This window comes from Globicephala melas, chromosome 13 (genome assembly GCF_963455315.2).
Source record: "Globicephala melas chromosome 13, mGloMel1.2, whole genome shotgun sequence".
NCBI lineage: Eukaryota > Metazoa > Chordata > Mammalia > Artiodactyla > Delphinidae > Globicephala > Globicephala melas.
This window is the reverse complement of record NC_083326.1, coordinates 74,987,242-75,000,763: the sequence shown is the minus strand read 5'-3', so window position 1 is coordinate 75,000,763 and position 13,522 is coordinate 74,987,242. Positions and strand designations below refer to the sequence as shown.

Sequence of the window (13,522 nt, the reverse complement as noted above, 5' to 3'; positions counted from 1 at the left end):
GTTGGCCCTGAGCTGGCTGGGAGGAGCTCCCAGAGTCCTTTGTTACAGAGCTGGCCAATGCTGACCTTAGGAACCCTGTCCCTCCTTCCCTGGGGACCCCTTGTGCACTTTGGCCTCTGCTCCAGTCTGCACTCCCTCTCTAGCAAGACCAACCCCTCCGGGCTTCCCTGGTGGCGCAGTGGTTGAGAGTCCGCCTGCCGATGCAGGGGACGCAGGTTCATGCCCCGGTCCGGGAAGATCCCACATGCCGCAGAGCGGCTGGGCCCGTGAGCCATGGCCGCTGGGCCTGCACGTCCGGAGCCTGTGCTCCGCAATGGGAGAGGCCACAACAGTAAGAGGCCCCCGTACCGCAAAAAGAAAAGAAAAAAAAAAAAGACCAACCCCTCCTCTTTCCCACTCCCTCTGAGCCCCGACCTATGCCAAGTAGGTTGCCTGTTTCAGTTGCAGATGCCTCATTTGCGCCTTGTGCCTAGTGCTGGGAACAAAAACATAGATCTGACCTGGTCCTTGTCCTCCTGAAAGTCATCAGCCAGTGAGGGAGATTAAGAACAAAAACAAATCACTTAATGATAGTGCAAAGATATACATGCAGTAAAAAGCAGCATGTGCTAGCTATAGCAGCAGAACGGAAAAGCGCTTCCTGGAGGAGGTGGGCATGTAGAGGGTTTTTTTGGGTGAATAGGAGTTTGCCAAGTGACCAAGGGCTGGGAAAAGGTGGGTAATGTATATACTAATAACAGCGTCTTAGCTAACATTCCGCGAGCACTTACCGTAGCCAAGCGCTCCGCCAAGCACCTGTGATGTGCAGTATCTTACTTTGCCCCACAGTCATCCCTTGGGGGTGGGTATTAATGCCCCATTTGACAGATGAGGACACTGAGGCTAAATGTGGAGCCAGGACTGGCACATGGCCTGTGAGACTTCTGAGTTGTTTCTCTCAACCACTTCACTCTGCCCCTCCCGCCCCTGACCCTGCCCTGCCCAGCTCAAGACCTGGCACACGGAGGTGATTAAATATAGCAAGTTCCCACCCCCTGCCTTCCCATTCAGGGGTCACACCTTCCATGTAACACAGCACCCCAACCCTTAACTGGGAGGCTAATGGTGGTACTTTGGACACATCGGACCTGAAGATCATCTGTCACGAGCCCTCATTTTGCAGATGAGGAAACTGAGGCTCTGAGAGGGGAAGACCAGGACTTGGGAGCAGATGGGAACAGGATCCCAGATCTTCCCTCTAACTAATCCCCTCTCAGGCCTGCCCTGGAAGAACACCGTCGTCAAGGAAAAAGTCAATATGCACACGCTAAATTAAAACGATAAACAGACTGGAGAATGAGGCTGCCCTGGAGGCCTGGGAGGGGGGAGTTTTCATACGACTGACTGGCACAGGAGCCCGGGGACTCCACGCCCACCACGCCTCTCTCATTACAGCTACAGCTCTGTGCCTCGACTTCCCCAGCTCTCAGAGTCTGGGAGGTTGACAGAGAGCAGGGGGTAGCCCATAGCCCTTGGGATTCAAACAGAGAGAGCAGAGGACTAGCTGTTTCGGCCCTGGGTCAGGACCCAAGTGAAGGTCAGATAGAGTCTGTGCCCAGGAGAGAGAAGCTTAAGCAAGGCAGGGGAAGGAGGGGGTCCTCAGGATGGACCATGATGGGTCCTCATCCATCTGGCTGCAGATTCCAGGGCCAGGCACCCTGGGGTTGTGCCAGTTGACAGTGGAAACACTCCCCACGTAGGGAGGGCCCACTGCGTGCTAGGCACTGTGCTAGGCGCAGGGATAGAGCCAGGAGTAAAGCAGACAAGATCCCTGACCTTGTACGGGGGAGACAGAGAGTAAAGCAAGTCTGCAGATGCATGTATCATGCAGGTAGCACTGAGTGCCAGGAAGAGAGATAGAGCAAGGGAAGAGGGTGGCAATGGAGGGCCATGGAAGGGTGGCGTTTCCAACGAGGGGATGTTTGAACAGAGACCTAAAAGAAAGGAGGGGGAAAACTGTGAGAACGTCTGGGAGTGGCTAGGTCATATTCCAGGGGGAGGGGACAGCAAATGCAAAGGGCCTGAGGCTGGACATTGCTTCAGTTGTTTGAGGAACAGCAATGGGGCCAGGGAGTGAGTGAGAGGTGGGCTCTATAGACCCGTGGGACTTTGTAGAGGCTTTATAGACAATGTGGTGCTTTGTAGGTCATGGCCAGGACTTTGACTTTGACTCCAAGTAAGCAGGGAACCATGGGAGAATTTTGAGTCAAAGAAGAACGTGATCTGACTTGCATTGAATGAGATCCCTCTGGCTGCTGTGTGGCGAAGAGACGACAGAAGGCAAGGACAGAAGCAGTGACCAGTAATGAGTCTACTGCAATAGTCCAGGCAAGAGAAACACAGTGGCTTGGACCAGGTAGATTTGGTGCGACGGGGAGAGGGAGAAGTGGTCAGATGTGGGATGTATTTGAAGATAGAGACCACTGGATTTACTGATAGACTGGACGTGGGGCATGACATGACAAGTCAGGGATGGGTCCAAGGATTGGGGGTTTGGGGCTTGAGCAAAAGGAAGGATGGAGCTGCCAGTAACCGCAACAAGGAAGGCTTCAGGAGGAGCAGGTTTGGGGCGGAGGAAGACCACAGCTCTGCTTTGGCAGAGCTGAGTTTGGGAAGCCCATTGGACCTGCATCGGAAGGTGCAGAGGGAGCACTTGGATACACAAGTCTGGCTCTAAGGGGAGAGGACATTGGAATCATCAGAGTAGAGACACTATTTGTCTTGATGGATCCTTTTAGCAACCTTATAAGGAAGGTGTGCTTGTGCCCATTTTAGAGATGATAAAACTGAGGCTCAGAGCCATTGAGTTGCCTGATCACAGACACACAGCTGGAAAGTTGGGCAGTTGGGGCTTGAAATGAGGTCTGTCTGCCTCCCAGCCCTGGTGCCCCACCCAGACCCTGTGCTCTGTGGCTCTTCTCACCAAATCCTCCCAGCAGCCCCGTGTGAGAGGGGAGGGGTGGCTCATGGATTACCATCACCTTCATTTTCGAGATGGGGCCACCGAGACTTAGGGAGACTTAAGGGACTTGCCCACAGTTGAGGAGCAGTCAAGCGTGCAGCCTTCCTGCCGGTGTGCCACGTGAACCAAAAGAATCTCTCCACGCTGGCCCCAAGGCACAGGGCAGCCTAAAGGCACTGAAAAGTCTTGCAGCCTGGACCTTGTTCATCTCTTTTTAACCCAGTGTCCATGGAGCCTTGCTCTCAGAAAGCATCTAGAATTGGGAAGCACGGAGCAGAGGCTGGGAGCCAAATTTCAGGGCCCCTGTTTTTAAAATGGGAGCATGATTACCCACCTGGCTGGGGCTGTCACGTGGTTATGTTCATTTTGAATGACCGCTCAGCACGAAGCCCTCCACAGAGCAGAGAGGCAGCATGTTTGCTAAAAGAAGGAACAAATAAACAAACAGATGCATGAAAAAAGGAATAAATAAGTGGATGAAGGAATGGACCAATGCAAGGATAGCAAAAGGCATGAAAGAATAAAATAACCGAACTCAGAATGGATCGATATCTGAACTAATGAATTCATTCACACATTCAGCAAATATCCAGTGAACACCTACTGTGTGCAGGCGCTGGGGATACAGCAGTGAATAAAACGAAGTCCTTGCCTTGTGGCACTGACATTCTAGTGGGAGGAGACAGACAGAAAGCAAGATATATATGTAACATATAAAGTATACCAGATGGAACAGGGAAGGAGAGAAGGGAAAGTAGGAATGTGGAAGGGTGCACATTTTTATATAGGGTGGTCGTAAGTGAGGGAATGATTGAAATCATGGATAAAGTTGCTGAAGGAGAATAAGTGCAGGTATGAATGGTGGCAGGCACGGGTGAATGAGCTGAGAGAATTATTGAATGAATGAACTGAGGAAGGCATGAATAAAGGAATGCACGAATGAAAGAATTAAGGAATGCATAAATGAACTTGTGCTTGAAGTAATTAATGAATGGATGGGCTGATGAACGGATTACTGAATGAGTGAACTAATGAAGGAAAGAAGGACCGTCAGTGTCGGCACGGTCGTGGCCTCTGTGGATCCCGGCTCCCACCCCAGGCTCTGACTCTGCTTCCCACCCCCTCCTTGTCTAAACAGCCCACACCCCCTTCTCCCTTCTCCTCCCCCAGGGCCTGTGATGGGCCACTGCTTCAGTGCCTGTGTTGACCCTTCAGTGGTGGGGGCAGCTTGCGACCCCTGCCCCCCTTGCTGACTTGCATCCCCGTCCTGACACCCCGCTTCCTTGCCTTCCACGCCCCCCTCCCCGGGCCCGCTCTCCTCTCGCCCCAACCCATATGTGCTGACCCTCAAGCTCGCCCCTGCCCGTACTGACCCTCCAGCCCGTGCTGACCCCGATGTTGTCCCCCGCCGCTCCGGCCTGTCCCGATCCCCCTGGCCGCGGATGTTAACGGCCCTCCGGTCCTGACTCCCGTCCCCCTTGTGAGCACAGGCACCATGCGGCCGGTGCGGCGCAACTTCTACGACCCGTCGTCGGCGCCGGGCAAGGGCATCGTGTGGGAGTGGGAGAACGACGGCGGCGCGTGGACGGCCTACGACATGGACATCTGCATCACCATCCAGAACGCCTACGAGAAGCAGCACCCGTGGCTCGACCTCTCGTCGCTCGGCTTCTGCTACCTCATCTACTTCAACAGCATGTCGCAGATGAACCGCCAGACGCGCCGGCGCCGCCGCCTGCGCCGCCGCCTGGACCTCGCCTACCCGCTCACCGTCGGCTCCATCCCCAAGTCGCAGTCGTGGCCCGTGGGCGCCAGCTCGGGCCAGCCCTGCTCGTGCCAGCAGTGCCTGCTGGTCAACAGCACGCGCGCCGCTTCCAACGCCATCTTGGCTTCGCAGCGCCGCAAGGCGCCCCCCGCGCCCCCGCCGCCCCAGCCGCCGCCCGGAGGACCAGCGGGCACGCTCACCGTGCGCCCCAGCGCCACCTTCGCAGGCGCCGCGCTCTGGGCCGCGCCCGCCGCCGGCCCCGCCGAGCCCGCGCAGCCCCTCAGCGCGTCCCCGCGGAGCCCGAGCGTCCCCAGCGGCGCGCCCACCCCGGGGCAGAACAACCTCAACCGGCCCGGGCCCCAGCGCGCCACCAGCGTGAGCGCACGCGCCTCCATCCCGCCGGGGTAAGCCGGGCCCTGGGCGCAGGGGTAGCTGCCCACTGGGGCTAGGAACAAAGAATTACAATAATAATTATAATAACCACAAGTAATATCTAGCATCTATTAAGTATTCACTTTGTGCCAAGCGTTAACTAAGCACCTTAACGCTCATTTATCTCCAGGCGTAAGGACCCTGTGAGGTAGGGAGAGTCATCATCCCCGATTTACAGATGAGGAAACTGAAGCACGGGGAGAGTTAGTAACATTTCCCAAATCGCACAATTCACAGTGATGGGTCCATAGCAGCAACTATAATGGTGTACAGTCCATGTTTATTATTTACTAAACTCCTTATCTACACCACCTCACTTATTACACACACACACACCCCAAAATTCCACCATGCCCCTGCTACAGATGGAGAGGCTGAGGCTGGGAGAGGTATGGCGCCTTCTGAGGGCCACCCAGGTGGAGAGCAGGGATTGGAATTCACACCAATTCCAGGATTCTGTGCTGTGTTGTCTTCGAATTTTTGGAGGGTTTCCACCCCTGCCCCAGTCCATACCCATCTCATGTGGAGGCTCAAAGCAAGCATTAGGCCCTTGTCCGAAACATTTCCCCTATAGGCCACGTCTAAATATCACCATCACTTGGGGCTAATACTGTGATTTTCAAGCTGGGCTTTAGGGACTCCTGGGGTGACCCGAGATAGTGGCAGGAGAGGGTGGTGGTTAAGAGGTCAGGCACACAAGAGCCAGCCTCTCTGCTCTTGTTTTAACCAGAGCAGCCCTTTTTGGAATCTCTTTTGTGAACTGGCTTTCCCAGCAGGATTTCACTGAGGAAGGGAACCCGGCTCACACCAACTTTGGAAGTCCCTGGGTTAAGGCATCCAGGCCCCGGGATGGGGACCCAGCGAGCCTGTCAGCTCCCCACCCTGGAGCCCAGGTTCAGTTGATCTCAGCAGAGGACCAGGCCCTGAAGTGGTGGGAGAGAGAGGGAGGGGCAAAGACCTCGACCTTGAGATAGACCAGAGGGAAAAGAGCAGCTGGGGTGTGGGTCGTGGTGCCCAAAAGGCGGAACGGGCACCAAAAGTCAGCTCTGCTCTAATTCCTCTGGCACGGCCCAGGAGAGCGACCGTGCTGATCTGACCTCAGCAAAGGCCAGGCATGGAGACAACCTCTGAGGTCACCGTATCCAGGTCTCCCCTTTCACCAACAGAAACTGAGGCCTGGGGAAGGGAAGGGACTCTGAATTAGGCTGCCCTTCTGAACCTTTGAGAATCTGACTGCTTGGGTTCAGATCCCCTATTGGCAGCCACTTACGAGCCGTGAGGTCTGGGGCAAGTCCCTCCCCTTCACTGAGCCTCGGTTTCCTCATCTGTGAAATGGAAGCTGTGTGTCTGATCATAGCACCTGTGTCGCAATAGTCCTGCAGTGGCAGCCAGGACTACCATTGTTATCCAGGAGGAGGGCTGGTATGGGGGGCAGGGGAGCTGTGATTTTCCATGGGAAGGACTACAGCAACCACCGCCTGCCAGCCTCGCCCTCCCTTCCCCTCCTCGCCACCTTCCCCTCCAGGTCATTCCTCTATGGCCCGACCGTCCCAGTGCCCACAGAGAGGAGCCCTGAGGAGGTCAGGGAAAGCATCTCGGGGAAGCAGTGCGGGAGGGACTTACCCATCTGGGGATCACAGACAGGTTTTCACTGTGGCTCCTTGTAAATTGCGACCTGGCTCTGGCTCCCTTATGAAAAGAGAGGGTTGGAGGGCCCCAGAATGACAAGAAGAGTAGAACAGCAAGTTGGAGTAGATGCAGGAGGGGGCAGAAGCGGGAAAGTCCCAGGGGCCTTTGCAGCAAGAATTCAAGAACCTTCTCTCTGGGGCTATATTGTTGAAACCCACTAGTGGATTATGAAATCAGAAGGTTGTAACCAGAATTTCCTGGCAATGGAATGGAATAGAATAGAATAGAAAAGAAAATATTGGCATGTGTCATACATAGTAAAAGTAAGAATTGTTCCGTGAACCTTTCGCATGATTTCTACATGTGTTTAATGGGTCGCCAGGTGAAATGAATTTCTTAGTCACTGATGAAAGTTTTGAAAGCCACTGTCTTAGGGCAAGCTGGGAATTGCTCAGTATCGGTTCTCCACATGTGTACTGTGGGTGCATGTTTACAGAGACCAACAAGACAAACAGGGTCCAAACTGCCAGACGTACAGCCAGCAAACGAGTAAATGAACACAATTGCTGGAGAGAGAGGGAAGTGCTACGGAAGGTGGTGGGATGGGGTGGTGTGGTTGAGAGGGAACGGGATAGTCAAGGCAGACCCCACCGAGGAGGTAGGCAGCCGGGCCTGGAGAAAGGCCGTTCCAGACAGAGGGAACAGCAAGCACAGCTTCAATGGGGCTTAGAGGACACGGCACGTTTAGAGAAGAGCTAGAGGTGTGGGGAGGCCTGGAGTGTGAGATGCCAGTGAGAACAGAAAAGGGCATCCCACGCAGGGGCAGTGCAAGTGCAAAGGGGCGGGGGTGAGAATGAATCCAGCAGGTTCTGGAGACTGCGCAGGGATGGAGGTGGAACGGCAGGGGCTGAGATTTTTTCCATGTTGGGAGTACGGAGCCAGATGGCAGGGCCTGAGGTGGGGCCTGGGCTTGGTGCTGCCAGCAGGAGGGATCCATAGAGTGTGCTTGAGCTCACGAGGGCTCTGGAGAGAAGAAAGATTTCTCCCTGGGGTTGCTGATCATTAAACATGTCCTCCTCTGACCTGCCAGCACCCTGCTCTCCCCAGCCATGTGCCCCCTACCCAGTCTGTATCACTCCCCCTCCCCTTCCTGGGAGCTCTTTCTGACCCTCTCTGAGACCAGACATTGGCCTGGAAAGGGGACATGGGGGACTGATGGGGCTCCCTCGTCCCTCCCTGGCCATGTAGACCCTGCCCAGTCTCACCCCTGCCCCTCTAACAGACCCTCCCCAGCCAGACAAGCCTGGGTGGAGGCCCCCCAACCCTCATCTCCAAGGAACTCCAGCTAAAAATACCCCTGGTTCAGAGTGGGGGGGTAGGTACAGGACACGTGGAGTCTCCTGCTGAGTGAGGGGAGTGGGAGGAAGGAGGCATGGGGATGGCAGACCCTGGTTCCTCCAGACTGAAGCTTCCCGTTGCCAAGGCAACTGAGGCCCTGGCGCAGCCCATGATGGGAAAGGGATGGGGTCTCTGAGGAGCTAGGCAGCCAGGCCCCCCACTCCACCCTGATCCCCAAACCCCACAGAGCCCCTCATGGCCCTTCTCACGGTCTCTCTGCCTCTGTGTTTGTCTGTCACTGTGCCTGGGCTGCCACAGACTGGGGGGCCCAAACAACAGAAATGTATTGTCTCGCACTCTGGGGGCTGGAGGTCTGAGATCAAGGTGTCAGTAGGGTGGGTTTCTGGTGAGGCCTCTCTCCTTCGGCTTACAGATGGGCACCTTCTCCCTGTGTCTTCATATCACCTACCCTCTGTACCCCTGTGTCCAAATTCCCTCTTTATAAGGGCACCAGCCATATTGATTAGGGCCCAAGCTAATGACCTTGTTCATGACTTGATCACCTCTTCAGAGATCCTGTCTCCAAAGTGTCTGGGGGCTTGGGGGGCGTTAGGACTTCGACACCTGAGTTCTGGGGTGAACACAATTCAAGCCACAGCCGTGTGTCTGTGACTTTCCTGTTACACTTTCTGAGTCTCAGCCTCCCTTTCAGTCTCTCTCTTTCTCCCTGTGACTGTGTCTCCCTGTCTCTGTCTGTCTCTGTCTCTTGTTCCTTCTCTCCTGCCTTTTTCTTTCCCTCTCATCAGCTCTCTCCCTCCCCTGCCGAGAGAGGTGCATGGCTTCACCCTCCCTGGCCTCAGTTTCCCCATCTGCCAAACGGAGCTAAAATCGCCCCAGTCCACACGTGCTGGCTCAGCAGAGCTGATGCGCGTGCAAATGCATTTCAGATCACCGCACATGATTCGTGTGCAAGGGAGGGGTGAACTCTGACATCATTCTTTGTCATCCTTCTTACCTCCCATCCTCATCTCAGGACAGAGGTCCAGAGAGGGGCACTGACTTGCCCCCAGGCCACACGGCCAGTGGGGCCAGAGTGTCCCCCGGCCAGGGTTTTTTTCCACTCCCCCTGTGACGGGGCGAGAAGCCAGCTGGCAGCCGGGGCCTGGGGGACAGACACAGAGGGGTGGGAAAGACCCACCCTGTCACCTGAGAGGGCAGCATCCAGCACTTTGGAACACAGCTGTGGGACAGACTCAGAGTTTCCAGCCCACGTGATGGAGGGGAGAGGGAGGGGGACAGCTGCAGGCCTGTTTCCATTTACTGAGCGCTCAGTACGTCCCAGGCTCCATCTCACGGCTTTTACATGCATCGCCTCTCTTGATGCACACAGAAACCCAAGGTGGCAGGTCCTATTATCCCCATTTTTCAGATGAGGAAACTGAGGCTCTGAAAGGCTGGCCCTTGATCAAGGTCACGTGATTAGGACTCTGATTCAAAAACCCCAGTCGGCCACGGTACTGGGATACCCCACCCCGCTGTCTGCCCACTCCAAGTTTCCAGCCAGGGTCCCAGAGAGACCTGGCCCTGATTCTACAAGGTGTTGTGGAGTCCAGGGAGTAGATGGACCCACAGAGGCTGAGTTTGGGCCCAGCTTCTGTGTCTCCTCTCACTGTGTGACCCCAGTGGAGCTTATCGCCCTCTCTGGACCTGTCTTTGCACCTATGGAGTGGAGCTGGCAACAAAGACCAACGTGGGGGCAGATATCAGAGCGCCTGCATTTTCAAATCTGGCCCTGCCCGTACGTCCCTATCAGACTACAGTGTTGCCACCCTAATCAGCGCCATCAAGATGCCATTTGAGTTTTGTTTTGTTTTTTTAACTATTTATTTATTTATTTATTTTTGGCCGCGTCGGGTCTTAGTCGCCGCATGTGGGATCTTTCGTTCTGGTGCATGGGCTCTTGGTTGCGGTGCGCAGGCTCCAGAGCGCATGGGCTCTGTAATTGCAGCACGTGGGCTCACTCGTTGTGGCGCATGGGCTCAGTTGCCCCACGGCATATGGAATCTTAGTTCCCCGACCAGGGATCGAACCTGCGTCCCCTGCATTGGAAGGCGGGTTCTTAACCACTGGACCAGCAGGGAAGTCCTGCCATTTGAGTTTTCATACCTCTGGTTCTTAGCCTGAGAGCCTCTTCCTGTTTACTGGCCACCAGTGATTCCTTCTTTTACCAATCACTTGTTTCTTTCTTTTGCGTCTCCTCCTCTTGGGCTCTTTATTACTTCCTTATTGATTTGCAAGCGCTTCTCCTGCATTAAGGGTATTAACCCTTTAACTGTCATCTTTCCCCAGTTTGCTATTTCTTTTTATCTTCTTTATAGCCTATGTTTGCTTTTTAATTAGTTAATCTTTTTATGTTCAGCAACTACTGTGCGCCAGGCACTGTTTGGAGCCCTGGAGATACAACCATGAGCAAAACAGACAATCCCTGCCCTCCTGGAGCTCACATTCTAGTGAGAGACAAACAATAAACAAAATAAATAAATTCTAGAGTATGGTAGAGAGTAGTCATGATTACAGAGGTAAAATAAAGAAAGGAAGGGGTGTAGGGGGTGGTGGGAGGGATGCAATTGTAAACGAAGAGGTCAGAAAAGGCCTCACTGAGAATATAACATTTGAGAAAGGATTGAAGGAGGTTGAGAAGCAAGCCACGCAGAGAACTGGGGGGAGAGCATTGCAGACAGAGGGGACAGCTTGTGCAAAGGCCCTGAGGCAGGAGCAGGCCTGGTATGTTCGAGGAGGCCAGTGTGGCTGGAGAGGCTACAGGGGATGTGGGGTGGGAGAAGAGGCCAAAGATGAAATGGGGCCAGTCCTGCAGGGCCCCGAAGGCTGTGCTGAGGACTTCGGCTTTCGCTCTGCGTGGGATGGTAGCCAGCGGGGTTGGGAGCTGGAGCCAGACTGGCGTGAGTCTGTTGTCACAGGTTCAGTCTGGATGTGGAGAATAGGTGGGGAGGTGGGCTTTGATGTGGTGGGTGTGTTTGGGTGTTTTCCTTCTTTTTATTTCCTGCAGTGATTTTGCATTTATGTTCTAAAGAATCCACATTTTGTTTCTCCGGCTCTTTCCTGGGTATTACTTTTAAATGCTTCAAAAGTAACAAAGTCCCGAAAGGCACAACATGAAAAGTCTCACCCTCACCGTGTCCTCAGGGGGCCCCTGGCCTGCCCACCCTCCCCCTTTTCCTGTCCTGGCTGGAGTGCCTTGGTTGTCACCCTGCCTCTCCTCTCGCTGGGCTCCCCCAGCGCCTCACCGCAAGGTCAAACCAAACTGCCCCATTCCCCCGCCCCCCAGACCTGAAGCACTTCCTGCCCTGCTCCCTGGGAGGCCAAACCACACACTCCTGTCTACGTGTCTGCCCCCGGCCCGGCCGTGGGAACCAACCGACAGCCCGCCCCTCCCCTCCCTTCCCTTGCCTGGGCTCCACCCCGGGCCGCGCCGACGGAGCAGGGAGACCAGGAGGGTGGGGGAGGGTGACACGGAGCCCCCAGGCCTCTGGATAAACCTGGGCCCTAAATGACAGCCACCCCTCAAAATATCGCTCTAGGGGGACTTTAGTACCGTTGAACCCCTAGGAGTGGACGGGGTCAGGGGTGAGAGGTCCCAGTTGACAGAGGGGAAACTGAGGCCCATAGAAGCTCAGCAGCTTGTTCAGGCAGGGGGTGGGCGGGGATGGCTGGAGCGAGGAAAGGGGAAGCGAGCCAGGCCGCTTGATGGTTTGTGGCTTTTGCTGGACCCATGGGGCACCCTGTCTCCCTGGAGCTTGCCGTGATGTTCTCAGGCTCTGCAGAGGGGTTGGGGGTGCAGACCTGGCTGACCCCGGACTGTGGGGGTCAGGGGTTCAGGTACAGGACGAGTGGGCACTGAATGGGGGCAGGTGACAGGAGCAGGCCCAAGGAACAGGGGAGGTGGGGCCCATGCACTATTCAACTTCCTTCTCCCCATGACATGGCGCTCTCACTTCTGCCCCCTCCTCACCCACTTGGACCCATATGACTGAGGCATGACCCTCCAGAGGCTCCCCAAGGGGCCATGGGGTAAGTGCCAGGTGTCTGGAGAGCATCTGAGGCCAATCAGAGGACCTGAAACCACCATCAGAGAATGTGACATGCCTGGGGCCTGCCAGGGGCATGGAGGAGAGGGAGAGGACAGGGAGGCCAGCCTAGGTTGTGACTTCCTGCGTTTCTGGGGTCCTGAACCCCCTTGTTGCTTGGGACAGAGAGGAGTGGCCAGAGCAGGCAAATGTATCCACTCGTGAAGCCCTCAATGCAGGCCCCCCAAACCTGAGCCAGCTCCAGGGTCCAGGTCAAAGGCTTTGGCCCACCTCTAGGGCACAGAGGGCTCAGAAGGCTGGCTCAACTCCAGGTGACCCCACAGATCCTCCTGGTGGGCTCAGCTCTGGCCTCTGACTCAGAAACTCCAGGACCACTAACCAGCTGGTTGACCATCGTGAAGCCACTTCCCCTCTCTGGGCCTCATTCCGATCATTTGCAAGATAAATGACAAACAGATTTCAGTTCCTGGGCTGGCTCTGCTTGAATGGAAATGACTTCCTGGAGCACTCTTGACAAGGATTCTGAAGTTGCATTTTAGCTTAGTGGAAAGGAGTGCTAGGATTGATTGGTGATGCCTGCCATGGGTGCTAGATAGGCAGTAATGGTATCTATGTCATGTATTTGCCATTCCTGCTCCAACCTTGTCTCTGGGGGCACATTTGGTGTTAGAACTACTGATTCTTTTTCTTTTCCTTTTTTTCTTTTTTTTAAATTAATTTTTATTGGAGTATGGTTGCTTTACAATGTTGTGTTAGCCTCCACTGCACAACAAAATGAATCAACCATACGAGTACAGATATCCCCTCCCTTTTGGACTTCCCTCCCATTTATGTTACCACAGTGCATTAGGTAGTTCTATACAGTATGTTCCCATCAGTTGTCTATTTTATACATAGTATCAATAATGTATATGTGTCAATCCCAGTCTCCCAATTCCTCCTCCCTTCCCACCCCTTTCCCCCTTGGTATCCATACATTTGTTCTGTACATCTGAGTCTCTATTTCTGCTTTGCAAATAAGATCATCTGTATCATTTTTCTAGATTCCACATTTATGCATTATTATACAATATTTGCTTTTCTCTTTCTGACTTACTTCACTCTGTATGACGCTTTCTAGGTCCATCCACATCTCTGCAAATTACCCAATTTCATTCCTTTTTATGGCTGAGTAATACCCGTTGTATATATGTGCCACATCTTCTTTATCCATTCCTCTGTTGATGGACGTTTAGGTTGCTTCCATGTCCT

At 54.4% G+C, this 13,522-nt stretch overlaps 1 protein-coding gene across 2 annotated transcripts in view; it reads left to right on the top strand.

The window, feature by feature from the left end:
• The window catches only part of DTX1 (deltex E3 ubiquitin ligase 1), a 38,546-nt gene that overhangs the window by 14,507 nt on the left and 10,517 nt on the right, over window positions 1–13,522 (top strand). For both annotated transcript variants that reach the window (XM_060310146.1, XM_030860461.2), the window contains exon 3: window positions 4,492–5,170. In XM_060310146.1, the coding sequence (XP_060166129.1) occupies window positions 4,492–5,170 (679 nt within the window). The remainder of the gene's footprint in view (window positions 1–4,491; window positions 5,171–13,522) is intronic.